This window comes from Antechinus flavipes, chromosome 1, assembly GCF_016432865.1.
Source record: "Antechinus flavipes isolate AdamAnt ecotype Samford, QLD, Australia chromosome 1, AdamAnt_v2, whole genome shotgun sequence".
NCBI classification, from domain to species: Eukaryota; Metazoa; Chordata; class Mammalia; order Dasyuromorphia; family Dasyuridae; genus Antechinus; species Antechinus flavipes.
This window is the reverse complement of record NC_067398.1, coordinates 694,919,434-694,941,884: the sequence shown is the minus strand read 5'-3', so window position 1 is coordinate 694,941,884 and position 22,451 is coordinate 694,919,434. Positions and strand designations below refer to the sequence as shown.

The 22,451-nt window shown below is 39.7% G+C and overlaps 1 protein-coding gene across 1 annotated transcript in view; it reads left to right on the top strand.

Annotated features, from left to right (window-relative positions):
• The first annotated feature begins 12,337 nt into the window (after positions 1 to 12,337).
• P2RX4 (purinergic receptor P2X 4) overlaps positions 12,338 to 22,451 on the top strand; it is a 31,841-nt gene continuing 21,727 nt past the window's right edge. Inside the window, exons 1-2 of the mRNA XM_051972758.1 lie at positions 12,338 to 12,541; positions 20,987 to 21,134. Of these exons, the coding sequence (XP_051828718.1) occupies positions 12,408 to 12,541; positions 20,987 to 21,134 (282 nt within the window). The 5' untranslated portion in view covers positions 12,338 to 12,407. The remainder of the gene's footprint in view (positions 12,542 to 20,986; positions 21,135 to 22,451) is intronic.

Sequence of the window (22,451 nt, the reverse complement as noted above, 5' to 3'; positions counted from 1 at the left end):
TAACAACAAGATTATGTGATGATCAACTGTGCTGGACTTGGCTCTTCTCAGCAATGAGGTAATTCAAGACAATCCAATAGACTTGAGATAGAAAATGTCATCTGCATCCAGAGAGAGAACTATGGAAACTAATGTGGATCTAAGCATAGTATTTTCACAATTTTGTTTGTTTTTTCTCATAGGCTTTTTTTTCCCCTTTTGGTCTGATTTTTCTTGTATGACAAATAAGGAAATATGTTTGAAAGGATTGCATATGTTTAATTTATATCAGATTGCTTGCTCTTTTGGAGAGAGGGAAGGGAAGGAGAAAAAGAACAAAAAGTTTTACAAAAATGAATGCTGAAAACCATCTTTATATGTATTTGGAAAAATAAAGAACATTTGAAATGCAAAAAGAAAAACATATATATCTAAAGATAAATTTGAATTCAGGTCTTCTTGGCTCCAAGTTTAACATTCTTTTCACTGCACCACCTAGCTAACAATGGATATATTGAAGATAGTCATTTAATGTTCAACAGGTTTAGGATTTATTTGTATGTAGTTCTTTGCATTAGATTGTGAACTCCTTGAAAGCAGGGATGGTAGTTTTGCCTCTAGCACAATGCTTGGCACATAGTAGGTATTTAATAAATGCTTATTGAATAAGTGGTAGACCTGGTTCGTTTTTAATCAGCCCCTAAGAACTTGAACTGACTCTTTACCTGGGCAGTCACATCAACAAGTAACTACTATGTGCCAGGATATACAAACAGAAGCAAAACAGAAACCCTCTAGGAAATCAGTGTAATGGGAGAGACAACAAGCAAACCAATAAGTACAAATAAATAATGTACAAGACAAACAGGAAATAATTAACAGAAGTAGGAAAGCATCTTTTTCTCGGTATAATTAGCATTCCACCCAGGATCCTAAAACAACTTGAATATTTATAACTCTTCTATAAAATTACTGTTGGTCCCTTTGGTTTCTGCCAGTTTTTGACTTTGCCAATTAGTAGGATGCCAGGGCATGATCTAAAATGCTCTGCCTGCCTCCTGAGGAGAACCTTGAAAACCCCTAAGGAGCAATCTATCTAGTAGATGTTTGTAAACTCTTGAAATCCCCAAGCAAAGGTACCTCCTTGTGAACTGATGGGTCCTCTGGAAAATGGAGACAGTTCTGATGATGGCAATTTTTAAGACTAAAATGTGAGGGGACTGGTTTTGCTGAGTGAACAACAAGAAAGAGGCTTTGAAGAAGACTGTAGAAAGATAAAAGGTGACATCTGATAGGTGACCAGAAAATCTCTTCTTAAAATACTAAAAAAGCTAAGAAAGTGCATGTTATTCCTAATAAATGACACATTGATTTGTGGAGGGAATAGTTGTACTAGTACTCATAGCAGGGAAGCTAGATGGTACAGTGAATAGAGTACCCAGCCCTGGAGTCAGGAGAATTTGGTTCAAATCCAGTTTCAGACACCTAATACTTACTAGCTTTGTGACCATGGGCAAGTCACTTAACCCCAATTGCTTCACCAAAAAAAGAAAGGAACGAAGGAAGGAAGGAAGGAAGGACAGAAGGAAGGAAGAAAAATAGTTATTGTAAAGTCCCTTTAAAGCTCCAATAAGGTGGTTAAAAATGTAAAATTTTAGGAACATACAATAATAATAGCTAGCATTTAAAAATACGTGTGTGTGGGCATTATATATGTGTGTGTATGTTGTATAAACATATGCACATATTTTCTCACTTGATCCCCACAATAACCCTGGGAAATAGGTTCTATGATTATTCTCATTTTACAGATGAGAAAACTCAAGCTGAGGGAGATTTAAGTGATTCGACTAGAGATATACAGTTAACAAGGATCAAAAGCAGAATTTGAACTCTGCTTTTCCTCAAAGTCTAGTGCTCTATCCACTAATGTCACTCAAGTAAGGCAGAACAAATCCAAATGGAGTCTTGAAAGATGCTAGAATCAGAGAATTTTGAAGTCAGAAGAGACATTATAGAGGATCTAGTCCAATCTCTTCATTTCCTCCTTCAGAGGTTCTTTACATTTTCTATGTCCCAGACCTTTTTGGCAATCTGAAGTCCATGCAACCTTTCTCAGAATAGCATTTCTAAATGTGAAAAACAAAGTATTGGGCTGATGAAGAAATACAGATATCAAATATGAAAATGTTCAAGGACGATAAGTGAAGAATTCCTATAAAATGGAGAAAAGTGGGGCACAAATCTAACCAATGGGATCCTAGAAATCCAGGACTGGAAGCCAACAATTCCTTCTACAATATTACTTGTGTGAGGCAGACGGCATTAGAAACTTTGTCAAGTGCTTTGCTGAAATGTAGGGCAACTATACCTTAAGTATCCCCTTAATTTATCTAGTAACTCTGTACCAAGAAAAGACATAGGGTTAGTCTGGCGTGACTTGTTCTTAGTGAAACCAAACCATAATCATTAGCATATTGCTCTTTTCTATTTATTGTCAATCATCTGGCCCTGCCTCTATTTTTTAAAAATCTGAGCCAGTCAGTGAATTTTCTGTACAACCAAATCAATCTCTTTAGGCACCTTCTCTCTTTATTCTTCCCTGAAATAATTTCCCTTTGAGTTTTCAGAATTTCATTCATGACACCTTCCCATTCCCTAGCTAATTTCTTCTGCAGATTATTAAACTATTAAATCTTACCAATTCTTTCTCAGTCTTTCCAAATCTTCTCTCTTAAAATCTTTGTCAAACTATTTCTGGCTTTCCTTTCCTTCTCTATTACAAACCTTATGATGGCAAAGTCATTTGCATGTACACACACACACACAGAGAAAATTCTCATCTTTTTCTGTGACAGTTCCTCATTTTAGTAAAATCAAGTACCAAATAGGAAGTATTCATATTATTTCTACTTCTCCTGAAGAATGAAATTATCATTACAATGAAGCAAGAATTGGTGGGCAAAGGAAAAGCTCCTGTAGATATCTAGATGTTAGGAGGATGAAATGAAATCAAATTTTTAAAATGTTTTTGCAAACCTTAAAGTGCTGTATAATATAATATTATGGTGTTAGATATTATAATTATTTCTAACATGATAAATATCAACAAATATAACTCATATAAATAAAAATTTCTTGAGAGAGTCCTTAATAATTTTTAAGAGGTAAAGGGGACCTGAGATTAAAAAGATTTAAGAATTGCTGCTCAATAAGGTCTATCCCCAACTTTCTAAAACTCTAAAATCGCCAAGAATGAGGAGAAACTTCATTGGCAAAGGGCAGTTTCCTCACCCGGAAATCCTCTATGCTAAAGATATATCTAAAGATATCTTTAGAGTAATCCCTATCCCTTAATGGTTCTAGTGCCATGTTGAGACCAGCATTTAAATTCAGTGCTGTGTGTTACTGGGATGGGGCACTGAGGTAGCACAGTGGATAGAGCACTGAATTCGGAATCAGGAAGATTAATTCAAATCCTGCTTCAGATACTACCTGGGTAACCCTGAGACAAATCATTTAATGTCTCATTTACTCCCTAGAGATCACATGAGATAATAAAGAGCTTTGCAAACTTGAAAGCAATATATAAACCTCAATATTGTCATTTTATTATGATATTATTATTCAATCTATATAAATTCTATTATCAGGGACTTTTGATTTCATCATGTTTTTATTCCACAATGTACCAATTAGACAGCTAGTCAACAATCAACAAGAATTTATTAAGTACCTATTATATGCCAAGTACTGTCCCAAACACTGGGGACAATTTTTTTTTTTTTAAGAACAGCTTTGCATTTAAATGATAGTAAGTGTCAAGCATAAAATTTTCCTCTAAAGGATATTATTAGGATTCAAAGTTAGGAATGAAATTAATTGGGCCAGATTCTCTCAGAGGATGAGATGCTTTGATCTTTATTTTTGCTGCCGTTCTAAGATATTTTTGGAAACGGGGCTGTTGCTGGCTTCATGGGAATGGAAACTGCTTGCTCTTTGAATTATACAGTCTTATTCTTCTCTAGTTATATCTAAAAACTCCCAAAACCTCATCTGCAGACACTATCCCAGCACATTTTCACCACTACCCATGGGTCCTCCCAAAAAAATCACTGTTCTAAACTTCCTATTTTCTCCTATCTTTTCACTGGGGCCGTGGGAAGTATGATGATGAGATCCTCCTCCAAATACATCATATTTTTTAACTTGCTGCATAACAATAACATCCTAGGAAGACTCTTCCTCTATTTTGTAGGGGCTGTTAATCATTCTCTATCCTGTGCCAATTAGACTATTGGATTCATTACTTTGTCAGGATCAATATATTCCTGGTTCGTGTTGAATTTTATATGACAACATATTTTACAATTGACATCGTGATCTCCATCTTATTTCAAGTCCCACTTCTAAGCCATCCTGTTTACGTGATTCTGGGAAACTCACCACCTCTTAAGGTCCCTCTCATTGCTGCCTGACAACTCTCAAATACTAGAGAAGGTAGAACAATTAGGGATCTGAATTTCAAAAAAGTATTTTCTTACCAAAAGTTCCTTTTACATCAATTCAATCCAAAAAAAAAAAAAAAAAACCACTAATCTTCCCTAAGTCTTCTTTTCTGCAGACCAAACAGTATTACTTTTCTACTAATACTAGAGTCAGTCAGCCCACAAGCATTCATCAAGCACCTACTATGTGCCAGGCATTGGGGATACAAAGAAAGGTTAAAAAAAAGAGTTCCTACTCCTAGTTTAAAGGGAGATAGTTGAAGACTCGAGACTCAGTCTTGCCACCCAACTCCTTATATACATCTTTTCTCCTCTTAAGCATTATTTTCAACTTCTAAAGAGATGTGAAAGAGGAATTCAACTTGCTCTATTTAACTTTATGGATTTAAACCTTGGATGCAAGGCAAAATTTTCTAACAATGAGAGCTGTCCTAAGTAGCACAGGCCTCTTTTAATGTACTGATTCCCTCAATAAAAGTCTTCAAGCAAAAGATAGATGACTATGTGTGGGGAAAGCAGAGTGTGGATCCTCAGCCACCTATGTCAATCTGTTCATTTGCTTTTATTAACTCCTGGAGGTTAAACTAGCTTGCTGTTTTATATACAGGAATTCTTTCAGCCAGTCACAAGAAATCACCTATCTTTATCCAATGATCAAAGTACTTTAATCCTTTCAAATTAATTAGTTTACACAGATTCGGTTAATTGATTCAGCAGAGCAGTTTGGGCCTTCTGTTTTGGAAAGTGTGCATGTGTGTTTACATTAATTTGTGGGGAGGTTTCACCCTTCCATATACATAGGACACATCTTGTTGCAGAAGGTCTCTAAGGCAACATTTTACTCTATTTTTTTGTAATGTTCCACAAACAATAAAGCATAATGTGATCTTGGATTTTCAAATTATTTGAAGTTTCAAATCAAATCAAAAATTGAAACAAAGTTTCAATATACTATGGATTGTCTGTTCTTTCCCTCCTAATACTTTAATGAAGGACATGTACATTACTGGAGCAACAATTTTATATGGATAGAAAAGTTGGCAAATAGGTCATCAGCTCTTGATACTTCCATAGGAATGAGGATGTCTGAGATTTTTTCCCTAAACCTTTGGCCTCTTTCCCTTTGTAAGGCATCTTGTGATCTATTCCTTAATGCCTTCCCTCAAAGTTTTGTCATCTCAAACACAAATCTTCATGGACCCACTTCAATCCTGCTTGCTTTTCTCTTCTTTGTTCCTTCTTCTCCAGACTCAGCTAGGACTATGAAGTTTAAACAATATAGGAACATTTTTATAATATCACTATTCTAATTTTTTTACATTATAATAGCATCTTATTTTTCCAAATTCATGCAAAGGTAGTTTTAAACATTTACCTTTATAAAACTTTGTGTTCCAAATTTTTCCTCCCTCTCTCCCCTTTTTCCCTCTACCCAAGAGAATAAACAATCTGATATAGGTTAAACATGTGCAATTCTTCTAAACATAATATCAATATTCTACCCAGGATTGTTCTATACCCATGATTCGTGGAACACTATATTCATCAAAGAGTTTAAAATTACTGTTACCTACTCTGGCATGAGTTCTATCAATAAAAAGTTATTAATAAATAAATAAATAGATTCAAATCTAAAAATAAAATAAAATAAAATAAAATTACTGTTACCTAGAGGACACAAAAGATGTACATAATGGCAACAATAATATTATATTCTGATAGTCGTGACTCTTTCCAACATTGAGATGATTAAGGCCAGTTTCAATGATCTTGTGATGAAAAGAGCCATCTGCATCCAGAGAGAGAACTGTGGGAACTAAGTGTGGATCACAACATAGCATTTCCACTTCTTTGTTGTTGTTCGCTTGCATTTTGTTTTCTTATTAATTTTCTTTCTTTTTTGATCTAATTTTTCTTGTGCAGCAAGAGAATTGTATAAATATGTTTACATATATTGGATTTAACATATATAACATATATTAGATTACTTGCCATCAAGGGGAAAGGATGGGGGGAAAGAGGGGGAAATTTAGAATACAAGGCTATGCAAGGGTCAGTGTTGAAAAATTATCCATGCATATGTTTTAGAAAACAAAAAGCTGTAATAAAAATAAAAATAAAACAAAGATGTACATAGAGAGCATAATAGGTTCTAATAGATTACAAGTGAGCAACTGTTCCAGAGACTAGTAGTACATGTCACTAAATAAATGTATAAATCAGAAGGAATTGGAATATGGGTTAGCCATATGGTACAAGATCAGATTATACCACTGGAAAACATTCTACATTATCTCTGAGCTGTTGAGAGAAGTCAAGGAAATCTTCCTCACCTCCTCATCCCTGAACCCAAATCAGATGAGCACCTTGGGAGGAGCCCCTAATGGGAGGGCAAAGACAAAACATGTGTTTGGGGTAATAGTCTGGGATAGTTTGAAATATAGAATTTAAGAAAGAAACCCCAAATTGATAAACTCACAAATCCATTAGAATAATAGATTTGTAAATGTCTTATAGCGGGTCTTCTAGATCAAGAAGTGTAGAAAAAGCAATGGATATGGAATTGGAGGATCTGGGTGTGAGTTCTCCCATTTAGGAACCATGATTCAGTTTCCCCACTAGTAAAATGAAAGGACATCCCTAATGTCTCTTCCAATTCAGTTGTCATTTTTTTTTTTGCATACACCAATAGTGTCTAATAAAAATTTGAATGTGTGACCACATTATTGCATCACTAATGTCAGGAAGTGTATACACCCAAAGTTAGATATACTGATAAGCACCCACAGACACAGCACAGAAAAGCTATAATACTTACAGTGTTTCTGTTTTTCACATTTCTTCCCACAACTAAAAAGTGAGTTTGAATGATGGGTGTGATCCCACAACTAAAAAGTGAGTTTGAATGGCTATAACCACACCGGGTAATTGCGGCCTGTGCCTCATTTGGGTACAACAGGGCTCAGCTGTTGAAGACTCGAGACTCAATCTTGCCACCCAATTCCTTAGCACTGTCAAATGACTTTTCTTTTTTTCTTTTAAAAATTATTTACTTTTAAGTTTTTGAGTTTCAAATTCTTTCCCTCTTTCCCATCCATTGACAAAAAAGCAATAATTTTCTCTTCTTTAAAATAAGAGTTAATAGAGGAAATTATGAAATGCAAAATGGATAATTTTGATTATATTAAATTAAAGAGGTTTTGTACAAACCAAATCAATGCGGTCAAGATTAGAAAGGAAACAGAAAAGTGAGAAAAATTTTATATCCAAGGGTTATGATAAATGCATTTCTAAAAATATAGATAATTGACTCAAATTTGTAATAGAAACCATTCTCAAATTGATAAATGATCAAAAGATATGAACAATTTTTTTCAGATGAAATCAAAGTCATTTCTAGTCATATGAAAAAATGTTTCAAATTACTATTGATTAGAGAAATACAAATTAAGACAACCCTGAGATACCACTACACACCTCTCAGATTAGCTAAGATGACAGGAAAAGATAATGACAAAGGTTGTAGGGGATGTGGGAAAACTGGGATACTGATACATTGTTGGTGGAATTGTGAACTGATTCAACCATTCTGGAGAGCAATTTGGAACTATGCACAAAGCACTATCAAACTATGCATACCCATTGATCCAGCAGTGCCTCTACCTGGTCTGTATCCCAAAGAGATCATAAAAAAGGGAAAAAAAACCATACGTTTGTAAAATATTTGTAGAAGCCTTTTTTGTAATGGCAAGGAACTGGAAACTAAGTGGATAGCCATCAGTTAAGGAATGGCTAAATAAGGTATGACATCTGAATGTTATGGAATATTATTATTCTATAAGAAATGATCATTAGGATGATTTTAGAAAAGCCTGGAGAGACTTACATGAACTGATGCTAAGTGAAGTGAGTAGAATCAAGTTCTGTACACAGCAACAAGATTATGTGATGATCAACTGTGATGGACTTGGCTCTTTTCAATAATGAAGTGATTCAGGCCACTTCCAATAGATTTATAATGGAGAGACTCATCTTCATCCAGAAAGGACTATGGAACTGAATATGTATTTTCACCGTTTTTGTCATTGTTTGCTTTTTTTTTCTTTCTCATTTTTCCCCTTTTGACCTGATTTTTCTTGTGCAGTATGATAAATGTGAAAATATGTTTAGAAGAATTACACATGTTTACCCTATATTGGCTTACTTGCTGTTTAGGGGAGGAAGGTGGAGGGAAATGAGAAAGAAAAATGTGGAATACAAGGTTCTGCAAGGATGAATGTTGAAAACTATCTTTGTATTTTGAAAATAAAAAGCTATTATTTAAAAATTTACAAAAATAAAATAAAGGACTTAAATGAAATCTCCATGGCCCCTTCTAGCTCTGATCCGGTACTCCAAAGTCCCTCCCAGCTCTGACATTCTGTTCTAAGGTCCTTCTGGCTCTAATATTCTATGTCCTAAAGATCCGTTTCTTTCGTGACACACAACCATACCTCTCCCAGGCCTGCTAGTCCCTGTCTAAGGCCCCTCCCAGCTCTGACATCCCCTGTTCTAAGACCCCTCCCAGCTTTGACATTCATGCTTTCATGGCCTGAATTTTTCCAATTATAAAATGAAGATAACAGTACCTGACCCAGTTATCTCACCATCTTGTGGAGGAATCAGTTGTAGATTCCTACAGTTGTAAGAAAAAGAGTTTCTAAGTGTACTGCATTCATGTAAAGCAGCCTGATTCTGTCTGCCTCCCTTTTCCCCCCCACTGGGGGCTCCCAAGCCCATTCCCTCTCCCTCTCTCTCTCCTACCCCCGCCTCTTCCCACCTCATGCTCGGTCTCCGGGAAGCACTCTTCCACCCTCTAGTCCAGTTGTCTGAAAGCCAATGTCATGGCAGAAGGACACTTGAGGCTATGATGGCCTCCAGGATCTCTCCTAAGTATCCCATCAGCAGCCCCAGGCTGTTTTCCCTCACATGCTCCTCAGACAGGGTGCCCTTGAAGGAGATTCTCCTAGAGGGACAGAACGGGAGCCAGGCAGAGGAAGTGAGCTGCCCTCACAGTGTCCCTCAGGCCCCCCTGTGCTTTCTGAAGGTCTTCTACTCTGGGCAATGAAGTTTAACTGAATTCAACACATTCCACAAGGTTTCATATAGGCATCCAGGGGAGTAGAAGGCTGATTAGGAGAGGGAGTATCATATAAAAAATGGAGTTTAGAAGATCTGAGTTCAAATATTGACTGGGTTCCTTTATGCCTGTGTGATCCAAGGGAAAATCCCTTTACTTCCTAAATAATGATTTTCCCACCTATAAAATTAACAGATTTCACTAATGCTTTCTAGTTCTAAATCTAAGATAACTAAGATCTAGTTAGGGAAACCCTTACCTTAACTCACTACATCATCTCATTCAAAATAGTTCTCCCTCTCTGGGGCTCATTTTCCCCATCAATCTCCATGAGAATGCTGAGCCTCTGTTCTCTCTCACTCTCTCAGCTCTGGAATTATCTATTCTAAGGCTTCTCCAGGTGTTGATGTAGATATTCCAAGGCCCCTTCCAACTCTGACAGTCCGTGTTCTAAGGTCCTTTCCAACCTTGACATTTAAGATTCCCAGTCCCCTTGCAGTTCTAAATCCTGTGAGACTATGATCATATATTCCTGAACTCAAGTAGCTTATAGTCTAGTAGGGGAGACTGCTCTTAATTTATTGGTATGCTCTCAGGCAAGTTACCTTCCCCCTCTTTGAGCGTAGCTTTTCTTGTTATCAAATGAGTAGACTAGACTAGCTTCTCTCTCCTCTAGTTCTAACATCTGCCCCAAGGTTCCCTCCAGCTCCAGCATTTTAGCTTCTAAGAGCCCTTCCTTCTAGAACCGGCAGGAACGGACCTTAGAAGAGGAATATAGAATAAGATGGAGGTTGGACGCAGAACTCTTTCCAGCCTACCCCCTTAAATTGTCCTGAGTCTCATTATGCATTTGTTCCACTGGCTTAATGGACCTGGGCAAAGTTTGGCAGGAGTCAGAGAAAGAACCGACTTGGCTCTTGGATGGGCCAGATGGCTTCATGGGCAGACATCCTTCTCCAGTTAAAGATGATCACTCTAATATGGCCAGTAAATAATCTTTCAGAAACTTGTCTCTTCTCCATCACATATCCACTGGATTTGTGGATAAGGTACAGCAGCTCATCCTTGATGGCGCTAAATGAATAAATTCCGTTCTGCAGAGGGAATAGCAATATTGCTTATATATAGGATAGAGGGCACATTCTGAGTCTGAGCAATCTTCAAGGGATCCCCTACTCACACTGGTTCTAACATTAGCCAAGGAAGCATGTGTCCTCTCAGAGTCTAAAAAACAAAGCTACATTAAGGGTCAATTACACTTGTATTAGAATGGCTTAACTAAGGAAAATGGCAGAAACACATTCTCTACATATAAATTCAGGGGGCATATCTAGCCTAAAATCCTTCTACTAGGTCCTTCTCCACCACAACTATCATGGAATAAATTGCCCATCAGTAATAAAAGGATTAAAAATCAAATTCCCAAAGCATTTTCTCTGGAAGGTGCCTTGTAAAAATGGATAAATGTCACCTCTTCATTAATTGCACCTGTTTTCCAGGTCTGGGAAGGAGCTGCCCTGGGATCTCTCAATAGGAGAAAGACTGCATCCTCCTCAACATCCCCAGAGATCAGTTGCTTAGCAACCTGATGCCTCTGGGGAAATTCAATAATTAAGAGAGAAAATGAAAAGGGGGTCTCCACCTTGGTGGGATGGGAGTGGTGGATCCTGTATAAAAAATAAAAGCTCTTTGTGAAGAGGAACCATTATTCACATCTCCAGTGGATGCAGGAAGTTAAGCAAGAGGACTCTAAGAGCATCCTGCAGTGCAACTCCGCTGGGTTAAATCACACTTTTCATTGTGTTTTAACCCAATCCCCAGGTTTCATAGGTGAAATGACAGAATTCAGATGTGGAAAAGGACTTTGGGAGGCAGGGGAAGGGAGAGGTGGACCTGTAAGCTCACTGGAAGTCCTTGTAGATAAATCTGAAGGAGCTGGGGGAAAGGAAGGAAGGAAGGTGGGAGAAAAGAGAGACAGAGAAAGGCAAGGGAAGAGAGAGAAAGGAGGAAGGAGGGAGAGAAACAGAGGAAGAGAAAGATAGAGGGAGGGAGGGAAGGAGAAAGAGACAGAAAGACCGGAGACAGAGGGAGACGGACTCATCCCTCAATTTGAAATAAAGAGGCTGGATTAGATTGTCTCTAAGGTGTCTTCCAGCTCTATAAGGTGCCAGGAGGAACCTGGGGCCAGTCTCTTGGCTCATGTCAGTACCTGTCCCTGGCTATGGCCCTCAGCCTTAACCTCGAGCTCGGCCGCGGGCTAGTTAAAGGTGGATAAGAATGCTTGTGTTTTTAAGAAGTTTATGTCAGTCCCTAAAAGGGCAGAAACCTCCGAGGCAAGAAGTTCTGGATTCGAATCCTGCCCCTGACGCAGGTCGGCCGGTACCGGGCGAGTGACTTTCAGGAGCCCCAGGAAGTACTCCAGGTTTCAGTTACCAGCGAGTTGCTGCTGGGCACGAGTGGAGGGAGAATCCACGCAGAACTGATGCAACTGATTTGGTTTCACTTTGATAATCACAGGTTCAGACCCCCTGACGCGGCCCAGGTCAGGTCTGCTTTCACCTCTAGCCCTTAACCCAGAGCGGCCTGAGGCTCTCCACGTTCTCGCGCTCCACAAATTCATACCCTGCCCCGCTGCGGGACAGCTACGCGGGGGACTCCGGCTCCGGGCGGGGGGAGGGGTGTGGGGCGGGGCCGGTGCGGCCCTTTCCCGGCCGGGGCGGGGCCCGGCCGCTCTCCCTGCGCTCGGTTCGGCTGCCACCGGAGGCTGCAGACTGCGAGCCTGGCCCCGAGCCCGGCGGACCATGGCGGCCTGCTCGGCTTCGTTGTCGAGCTTCTTCTTCGAGTATGACACGCCGCGCATCGTGCTCATCCGCAGCCGCAAAGTGGGGCTCATGAACCGCGGCGTGCAGCTGCTCATCCTCGCCTACGTCATCGGGTAAGCGCGCGCCCGGGGGCCGAGGCGGGGACTGCTCGCGCGCGCGGCCTCCCTCCATCCACCTTTCCAGACTCCTTGTGCGCGCGGCCCCAGGTACCAGGCGGAACCGCTCAGGCGTGCGACCACCCCCCGGAGAGACTATATGGGACCAGGCAGGAGGGTTCTCCCCTCCTCGGCCACTCGGGACCACCCGGGGCCTGCCCGGAGCGCGCGCCCGCTCTCCCTGCGGGCACGTGGGGACGAGGACCGAGGAAGGGGTTAATGCCACGCCCCCTGCGGCAGTGCTGGGCGGCGGGGACCCTTCCTCCGCTCCCCTCCCCGGGGCGACCTTTCCTCGCGCTAGGAAGTCACGAGTGGGGAGGCCCCGGAGGAAGCGGGAGCCTCGGATGGGAGGACCGACGGTTTCCGTGGGCGCAGGGTGGGAGGGGCAAGTTCTGTGCAGAAGCTTGAAATGGGGAGAGACCGAGGTCCCTGCGCTGACTTTTCCAGCCCCCCCGACCCAGCCTTAAGTCCCCACATCCTCCGGCCCCCTACCCCAAAACCTCCCAAAGCGTGGTTCAATTCTGCTCCCTCCCCCACCCCCTGCGGATGTCCAGCACGCCCCGCCCCCAGGCTCCGCCTCAGCCCAGCCCCAGCTGGACACGACGTATCGATCTGCTCCGGCTTATCTGGCTGCCGGCTGCTGGCCACACCCCCTCCTCCCAGGGAGATTTATCCCGGACATTCGCTTGTGCTTTAGCCGTTCTTTCTCCTTCCCCACCTTCCCGGTCAGAATCTGTAAGAAAGTGCGGCAACAAACAATTATTAATCACCTGCTGTGTGCGTATGTGCACTAGCGGCTTCAGACACTTTCTAGCTTTGTGACCCTGGGGAAGTCACTTTACCCTGCTTGCCTCAGTTTCCTCATATGTTAAATGCTCACAGCCCCATGTGGGACACAACCTCCTAACAATTCTATACACACAAGCTCTTTACAAGATAACTGGGGGGAAATCCACAGAGGGAAAACATTAGAATAAAATGGGAAGACTTCCTGTAGGAGGTGGGATTTCTGCTGGAGGACTTGGAAGATTACCAAGGGAGCCTGGGAAAGATTTGAGGACGAAGTCCCCAGTCTAGAGAGAATGTCCTGTTTGAGCAATGTGAGAGGCTTCCAGAAGGCCAATGTAAATGGATTGAAGAGTTCATGGGATGAAGGGAGAAGTAAGTAGTACAGGATATAAGATTAGAAAGCTAGGCTATAAATAGCTTGGAATACCAAGGGGAGGATTCTTTTTTGATCCTAGAGGTGATGGAGTCTCCAGGAATTTATGAAGTAGAGGAAACTTGAATGGAGAATAAAATGGAGTGACTTGAGAAAGATCAACCACCTGTTGCAAATAGTCATATAGCTGCAGAGAGCAGCACTTGTACCAGTAATGGGAATGTCAGTCTAGGTGGAAGGAGGAGAAGAAGGCAACTTGATATGAGAAAAGCAGCTCTTCTATTGGGGTTGAGGGCCCTGGCAAGGAGACACTTTGAGGTGATGACCCAAGCATTTAGCATCTCTGTATTTTCCCCAGAGCCCCTGGGGGAACTGCATTCTATAAGAATACTAGCAATATAGCCCTTGAAAGTTGTGAAGTAAATTTACCTCTATTATCTCATTTGATCCTCACAACAACCTTAGGAGGAAGGTATTGTTATTATCTCTATTCTACAGATGGGGAAACTGAGGCAGACAGGTTAAGTGGCTTGTCCAGGATCAGCCAGCTAGTATGTGTCTGAGGCTAGATTTGAACTCAGGACTTCACAACTCCAGGATCTGCATCATCGGAATTTTGTGGTGGGGGACCCTGGATTTGAAGTACATTGAGGTAATAATCCTATTTTAAAACTTTTTTTTCCTCTTTGAGATTTTGAAGCTCAAGAAAAAAAGATTTCTTGACTTTTCTAGCAGCATCTCTTGTGATGCTCGTGGCTTTTAGCAATTGATTGCCTTCCTTAGTTTTTGATGTTTACTTTTATAAGATTTTGATTTCCATTTTTGTTCCCTCCCTTCCCTCACCTCTTTCCAAGATGACAATCAATTTGATATCATTATACATATACAGTCATATTAAGCTTATTTCTGTATTCATCATACTGTGAAAGAAGAATCAGAACAAAAGGGGAAAACCAAGAGAAAGAAAAAACAATAACAAAAGTGAAAATAGTCTGCGTCAATCTGCATTTACACTCCATAGTTTTCTCTCTGGATTTGGAAATAATTTTCCATCATGAGGTTTTTGGAATTGTCTTGGATCACTGATTCTATTGCCAAGAGGAGCAAAGTCTATCAAAGTTGATCATCCTCACAATGTGACTGTTACTGTGTTCAGTGTTCTCCTTATTTTTTGTGGGATTTGGTATGACATTTTAAATGGTTCCCCAGTGCCCATATACCCAGTTCTCCTCATCCAAGATTAGATGACCCTGGAAAACAGAAACAAGCCTTCTCCATCTTATTCCCACCGTACTTAGCATGCTTGCCTCATTTACCGGTGCCCAGTAAATATTTGTACAGTGAAAAAATGACTTCAGGGCCCAGTTCAAGCCAGCAAGATTTGTTTTATGTCAAAGTTAGGAAATTAAAATGATCTTTCCTGCTTGGCTCTAAGACAGGTCATGTGATTGACAAGCATTTATTAAGCCCGTGCTATGTTCCTAGCATTGGGCAAAGTTCTGGAAATACACAGAAACAACAATAGACAGTCCCTCCCCTGCTCAAACTCTCAGTTTAATGGGGGGGGGGGGAGTCAAAGTGTGGACCAGATATAGACAGGATAAGTGGGGGATGGGAGTGGGAGGCACTGAAATTAAGAACCATGAAAAGCTTCTTGCAAAAGGGAAGATTTTAGCTAAGAATTGGAGGAAGCCAGGAGGCAGAGATTAGAAGGAAGAGAGTAAAAGGAATGAGGGGCAACCAGTGAAAATGGCAGAGCGAGGATATGGAGTGTCTTGGTAAGGGAACAGCCCTAGAAAGTGACCTAGATTACTAAAATGTCAAATGACTTGTTTAGGGTCACACAGTTGGAATGTGTCTAAAAATACAGTCTTTCCCTGCTCCCATCCTGCTTAACCTTTAGTTATATTTGCTTGTCACAAAGTAAGTACTTAATAAATGTTTATGGATTGATTGATTGATACTAGACTGAAAAGCAGGGAAGGAAGAAAGTTGTACAAAGACTAGCAAGGTAGGATGGGACCGGCCAGATCAGAATTTAGAAGCTAGAGTATTTTACATTTGATCCTGAAGGGAGCCATTGGGATTTATTAAATGGGAGGATGGTGAATCAGACATATTATTTTGACAGATGAGTGGGAGATGGCTGGGGTGGAAAGAGAGACAGGCTATTGCAGTGATCCAGGTGTGAGACCCTCAATGGGCATGAGGGGAGAGAAGAAAGAGATTGAGATATTCTGAAGCCCCAAAGCACTTGATAAATGATTGGATATGGACACTGAAATAGACTGTGCTACAGAGGAAATGTTGCCTCTTTTATTTGTGGATGTTAGCAGTATCTCCCATCTCACAGTTGGGATCCAGCTCCCAAACCAGAGTCAAAGAAGGTCAGTGAAGTCATCCACCTGAATGGAACTTAATGAATTGGTATTTTACCATTCCTTCTTCTGCTTTTTCAGTCTTATGTGAAAGGAGCTAAGACTTGTTTGCGTCCTTCCTAGAAGATCTATAAGCTCCTGTAGATCAAAGATAAAATTCTCAGTTTGCTTTAATCATTTCTGTCTACTCTGTTTTCTCAAGTCAGAATTCTTCAGGGAGAAGAATCTCTATTTTTCAATTAAATTTCTGGATTCATTCTCCTTAATGATTCTTTGCCTCTGGCAAAGCCCATGCTGACCCTCAAAACAATTCTCTTGCAAAAAGCAGCTTTTTAGGGGTAAATTTTAGTTTCTATTATAATTTTGACAAACAGAAACATTTCCATACACAAGAAAAAGTGGATTGTTTATGAAATCATAAATATTACCCACAAATTAATTTTAAATATATGTTAAATTTAACTTATTAGCAATACTGCTCATGTTCCTTTATGAAATTAGTTCTGCTTTCTTATATATCTTTTAATAGACATTTATAGTCATAATGTTTAATGTATATTTATATGTTTAATATTATATAGCATAATGGAAGATAGGAAGCAGGTTTTAATATCCGTCTTCTGGAGTCATGACTACTCTTTGCACTGATCAAAGTTCTTAAGGTTTTTTACAGATGTTTACCTCATTTATAGTCATTGTATAATTTGTCCCCCTGATTCTGCCCACTTCATTCTGCATCATTTCATACGAGTCTTCCCAGACATCATTAAATCTTTTTTCATTTCTTATTCTATCCCTTTAAATCATATTCTAGTTATATTCCAGAATATAATTGCAAAAATATAACATTTAGAATATATACTCCTTGCAAGTAGGGATTATGAGTTTTTTAACATATATATTTGTATCTCCAGTGCTGGGAATATAGTTGGCACTTAATAAATATTTGCTGATTAGCTGACATGACATAATAGGCACCTACTTTGTCTCAAGTTCTTTCCTGTGCCAACAAAAGGTGCTATTTATAAACTTTTGGATACATATGGAGTCCTTGCCCTCTGCTTTTGATCTCTTTGGGATAAAGACCTAACCGTGGTATAGATTTTAGTGACATGAACATATTTCCAAAATGATCGGACCAGTCCACAGCTTCATCAACACTGTATTAAGTGTGCCTGCCTGACCTTAGTCTCTCTAGTGATTGTAATTTTGGGGGGAGATTCCTCTTTGCCTATCTAATGGGCTAGGAGATACAACTTCAGAGTTTTAAAAATCTGCATTTCTTATCAGTGACTGGAAGCTTTTTTCATACAACTGTTGACAACATATCTCTTCTTTTGAAAACTGCCTATTCAACCTTAGTATATACTTCAGACAATTCCCTATATAGGTTGGATATAGATAAAAAGTAGTCATTTTTAAAATCAGTAAACAAAGGACTTCCAAAATGAATTTCCCAGACCCAAATTCTGCAACTTTCAGTAGCATTTTAGTTTTCATCACTTGGTATGGCCCAGGTAGGATTGATTTGAGGCCATGTACTTTGAGTTGCATTTTGATGTTAATTAGTGATGGTAAGATATTAATATTCTTGTCCTAGGAGTGAGCAGTTCCATTCAATTGAAACAAGCTGAGGAGTAACTGATAGAAGTAACTCAGAAAGAGAAACAAAATATAAATTCCTATTTGTATTTATAGCATCAGGACCAGAAAGTTCTCTTGTCAAAGATTATCAATTTATACTTGTCTTATTACTTTAAAAGTTTTCTGATATTCATCCGCTACTATCAGCCCTTTTATCTTCCTCCCCGATAGTCAGGGTTTAAAAAGGATAGTCTATTTAATATGTTTAACATGTATGGGACTGACTGTTGTCTAGGGGAGGGAGTAGAGGGAAAGAAGGGAAAAGTTGGAACAGAAGTGTTTGCAAGGGTCAGTGTTAAAAAATTATCCATGCATATGTTCTGTCATTAAAAAGCTATAACAGTTTAAAAAAAGGATAGTTTAACTTTCCTTATGGTTGTGAGAGAAAAGAAATATTAAAATCATACTCCACAGTTTAGGCATAAGTCTGCCAGAAATAATGTTTATTCAGTTATCAATTCAAGCATTGTTCTGCTTGTGAGGGAACTGTTCAAACTAGAAGAATATGTCATGACTTCATGCAGCCCTTCCAATTTGAAATAACATTTACAGGATTTCTAAACAAGGAAATTTCACAATATGATAAAACACAGGTTATATGATTCAGGATAAGGGAAAAGTAATCATTTTGTTTCATTGATCTAAAACCAGTAGTCATAATCTTAAAGAATCAGTTTCCTAAAACCACTGAATTTCTCTCCTCAAACAGTTCTCCCATTCTGGTGATAAGTGACCTGAAGTAACTGTGACTGTCCCCCAAACTTCATCCTAGGTCATCTACATCCTTCTAGATTATCTTGCTTAGTAATCTTGGTAATCAGACCCCATGGATTTAATGATCATCTTTTTGTCTTTGGTTTTCACTTCTTTTTTCCAGCCCCAACCTCTCTCTTGACCTGTAGTCTTTGAAATACCAATTGCCCATTGAATATTTAAGTCCTGGAGACATCTCAAACTCAACATGGACAAAATAAATCTTCTTTTCTTTTCCCTACATCTTTCCCTCTTCCAGGCTCCCCTGTAACTATCAAGAGTACCATCATTCTTCTAATCACCCAAGCTCCTTACCTTGTTGTATAAGCCTCAGTTCCTCACTAACATTCACCCTACATTTTCACCTTGTCACCAACATCTGTCATTTTTATCTTCACAACCTGACTGCTGATCTTAATAACAGAGTTTCCTGGTTTTTTGATCTCATGCTGTTTTACATTCCAATGGATTCCTCCTTCCCCCATCAAACTCCAGTGACTCCCTCTTACCTCCAAGATCAAATATGAAATCTTGTAGCTTTTAAAGCCCTTCACAACCAGGCCCTTTCCTACCTTTCCAACCTTGTTACCTACTCCCTCCTCAATACGCTGTAAAATAGTGACACCGTCTTTGCTCTTCTTCACACAAGATATGGCCATAACCCAACTTTATAACTTCTCACTTGTAATCTCCATGCCTAGATTGTTCTCCCTCCTCACCCTTCAGATGTCAGAGCTACTGCTGAGGTGGATCAATCCTGGGCCTCTACTCTTTATCCTTGTCTTAGAACCTTCCAAATTACTACAAGGGAAGAGACTTTCCTAGGCTAATCAAAGACTGGGCCGTAGCTCTTGTTTCAGAATTAGAAATTGACTGATTGATAAGAGTTTCTCTTTCAGATTAGTTGAAAGCTCTCAAGGATAGGATAATGTAAAAATATTTAATGTTTTTAAAATCAATCATTAAACATTTATTAATTTATGCAAGAAAGGCAAAAGACAAATCTTTGATCAGAGAGACAACATGCAAGCAACTATGTAGAAACAAGATATAAACAAGTAGCACAGGGCAATCTAAAGTGTAAGAGGATCAAAAACATTGACTGGGGGAGCTTAGTGTTACTATACCCCCATAGCTTCCCGGGCAGGTATTAAAGGCCTACCAAAGTTTCTGTATGATCTGGAAGGTGTTAGGGAGCCACTGGAATCCATTGAGGAGCATAATGACATGCTGGGACCTGTGCTTGGTGGCTGACTGGAGAAAGGACTAGAGTGGGGGTAGTTCTGAGAGAGCCCAGATAGGAGATGATAAAGGTTTCTCTTCAGAGGAGTAGCAGTATCAGAGGAAAGGAGATTTCTTAATCTGGTTCCTCTATATTTCCCAGACCAGGAAACAAGAATTTTCACAGGAAAGGGAGATAAGGAATACAGAATCTGCTGGAATGTAAATCCCTTGCAGCCAGGGATTATCTTATACATTTCTGTAATTCCTGCAAATCTGGTGCAATAGGCAATATTGGTATCCAACCAACCATTAATGATCCTGAAAGGGGAGGCTCTCATTATCAGAAGTTACCTAGAGGCAATGAGCTATCTCTTCATCTTATTGCTTGTACTACAGCCATCGTGGTGGTGCCATAGTGCATAGACTGTCTGGACTCAGGAAGATTCATCACTTAAACGCTGTTTGCCTCAGTTTCCCCATTTGTTAAATGAGCTGGAAAAGGAAATGGAAAACCACTCCAATATCTTTCCCAAAATAATCCCAAATGAAATTGTGAAGAGTCAAATATCACTGAATAATTGAATAAAATCATCACCTTCCCTCTTTCCCTCTTTCCACTCAACTTCCATAACCTTGCACCAGACCACCAGAATCGTATAGGGAAGCTTTCGCCATATCTTATACTTAGCACTGTACAATCAGTTCCCAATATCCTTATCCCATACCCCTAGAATTGCTTATTCTCCCTTCCATCTCCCCTTGATACATCATCTCCCCCATTAAAATTTAAGCTCCTGGGGCCGCTAGTTGGTGTAGTGGATAGAGAACCAGCCCTGAAGTCAAGAGGACCTGAGTTCAAATCTAGTCTCAGACACTTAACACTTTCTGGCTGTGTGACCCTAAGCAAGTCACTTAATCCCAATTGCCTCAGCAAAAAAAAAAAAGTAAGCTCTTGAAGGCAAGAACTGTTTTCATTGCTTCCATTTATATCCCCAGAGCCTGATATATATAAATGTTTTTTCCATCTATCTAGAAAAAAATCTGGATTTGCCATCAGAAGACCTGGAATTAAATTACATTTCTGCTAATTATGTCACTTCCCTTCTCATCTGCAAAATGCAGAGCTTTGGACAAATGATCTCCAAGGTTCCTTCCCACCCTAAATCTAAATAATGTAACAACATGGAGAAAGCACTAGCCCCATTGTACAAAGATACATATAATCAGCTTTCTATTTTGCAGATGGGTGTTTGTTTGGGAAAAAGGTTACCAAGAGATGGATTCGGTGGTCAGTTCTAGTACCACAAAGGTGAAAGGCGTGGCTCTGACCAATACCTCTGACCTGGGGCTCAGGATCTGGGATGTGGCAGATTATGTGATCCCGGCTCAGGTATGTTTCACACTTTGTCCCTTCCCCGTACTCACTCATGCCTTACATTTATTTGCTTTGCAGTTGTGCTTAATGGTTATTACTCCCATGACCATCCTAAGTTCCTGCTGACAAACTTTTTTTTTTTTTTCTGGTCTAGATTGACACATGATTTTATTAGTGGGTGGTGAATTCCTGATGTGGAAATCTCCTTCCATTGTTGCAAATCAGGAACTTTTTTGTAACTTAGCACCTCAGCAATCAGAGAGTTCAAGTGAATATGTGTCAAAGGCAAGACTTGAACCAGTCTTCCTGACCCAGATCTGTCCAGATTTGTCCCTTATGGACAAAACGACAAGCAAGCCTAAGTAGTTCATTTAGTGTCCATTTAGTCTGGAGGTTTGGTTGGATAGTGGGGTAATCCTTATTGTCACTTCTTCAGCTACAAAGCTTTAAGGGTTAAACAACAACTACAACACAAAACCTGACATATCGAGAGAAATCAATGTCAGGGCCCGAGAAACATGAAAACTCTTGTGCTTTGAGTTTATTTGGAAACTAGAGAAAGCTAATTTTCTATGCCTGAATTGGTACCATATTGTTTTTGTTTCATCATTTCAGTCATGACATACTCTTTCATGATCTCGTTTTTGGGGTTTTCTCAACAAAGATATTGGGGACACAGGGTTAGATGACTTTTCCAGGTCACACAACTTGTGTGGGAAGCCGCTTTTGGATTCAGGTCTTCCTGATTCCGGGACCACAGTTCCCTCTATTGGAGCCACCTCACTGCCCCAATGTGCTACAATATTATATAGCAGCAGAGAATTACATTTATAGACTAACAGCTTTGATAGTAATGAGCTGAGAACAAAACTGACCCAGAAAGATAGGACCCATAAAGGATGAAGAGTGAAGGAAGCAATTCATTGAACCAATGTGCCAAAAACAGTATAGAAAACAGCTTTGAAAGACTCAAGAACTCTGATCTATGCAATGCCTGACCATGATTCCCTAGAACTGAATATCTTACCTCTTGAGCTGATTGACCTGAGACACAGAAGAAGAGAAATATTTTCCAACATGATCAATGTAGAAATTTGTTTTTGTTTGACTGTGTGTTTGTTACAAAGGCTTTGTTTTTCTTTTCTTTAATTTTTTTTCCTAATGGGAGTGGGTGGGAAGAAGAAAGGGGACAGGGATAAAATAGCAAAAAAAAAAAAAAAAAAAAAAGAAAAGAAAAAGAAAAAAAAGACATTAAAATATACCTTTTAAAAAATATATACAGAATAGAACAGAGAGAAGGCCAGAAAGAAACACCAACAGATAAGACAGCTT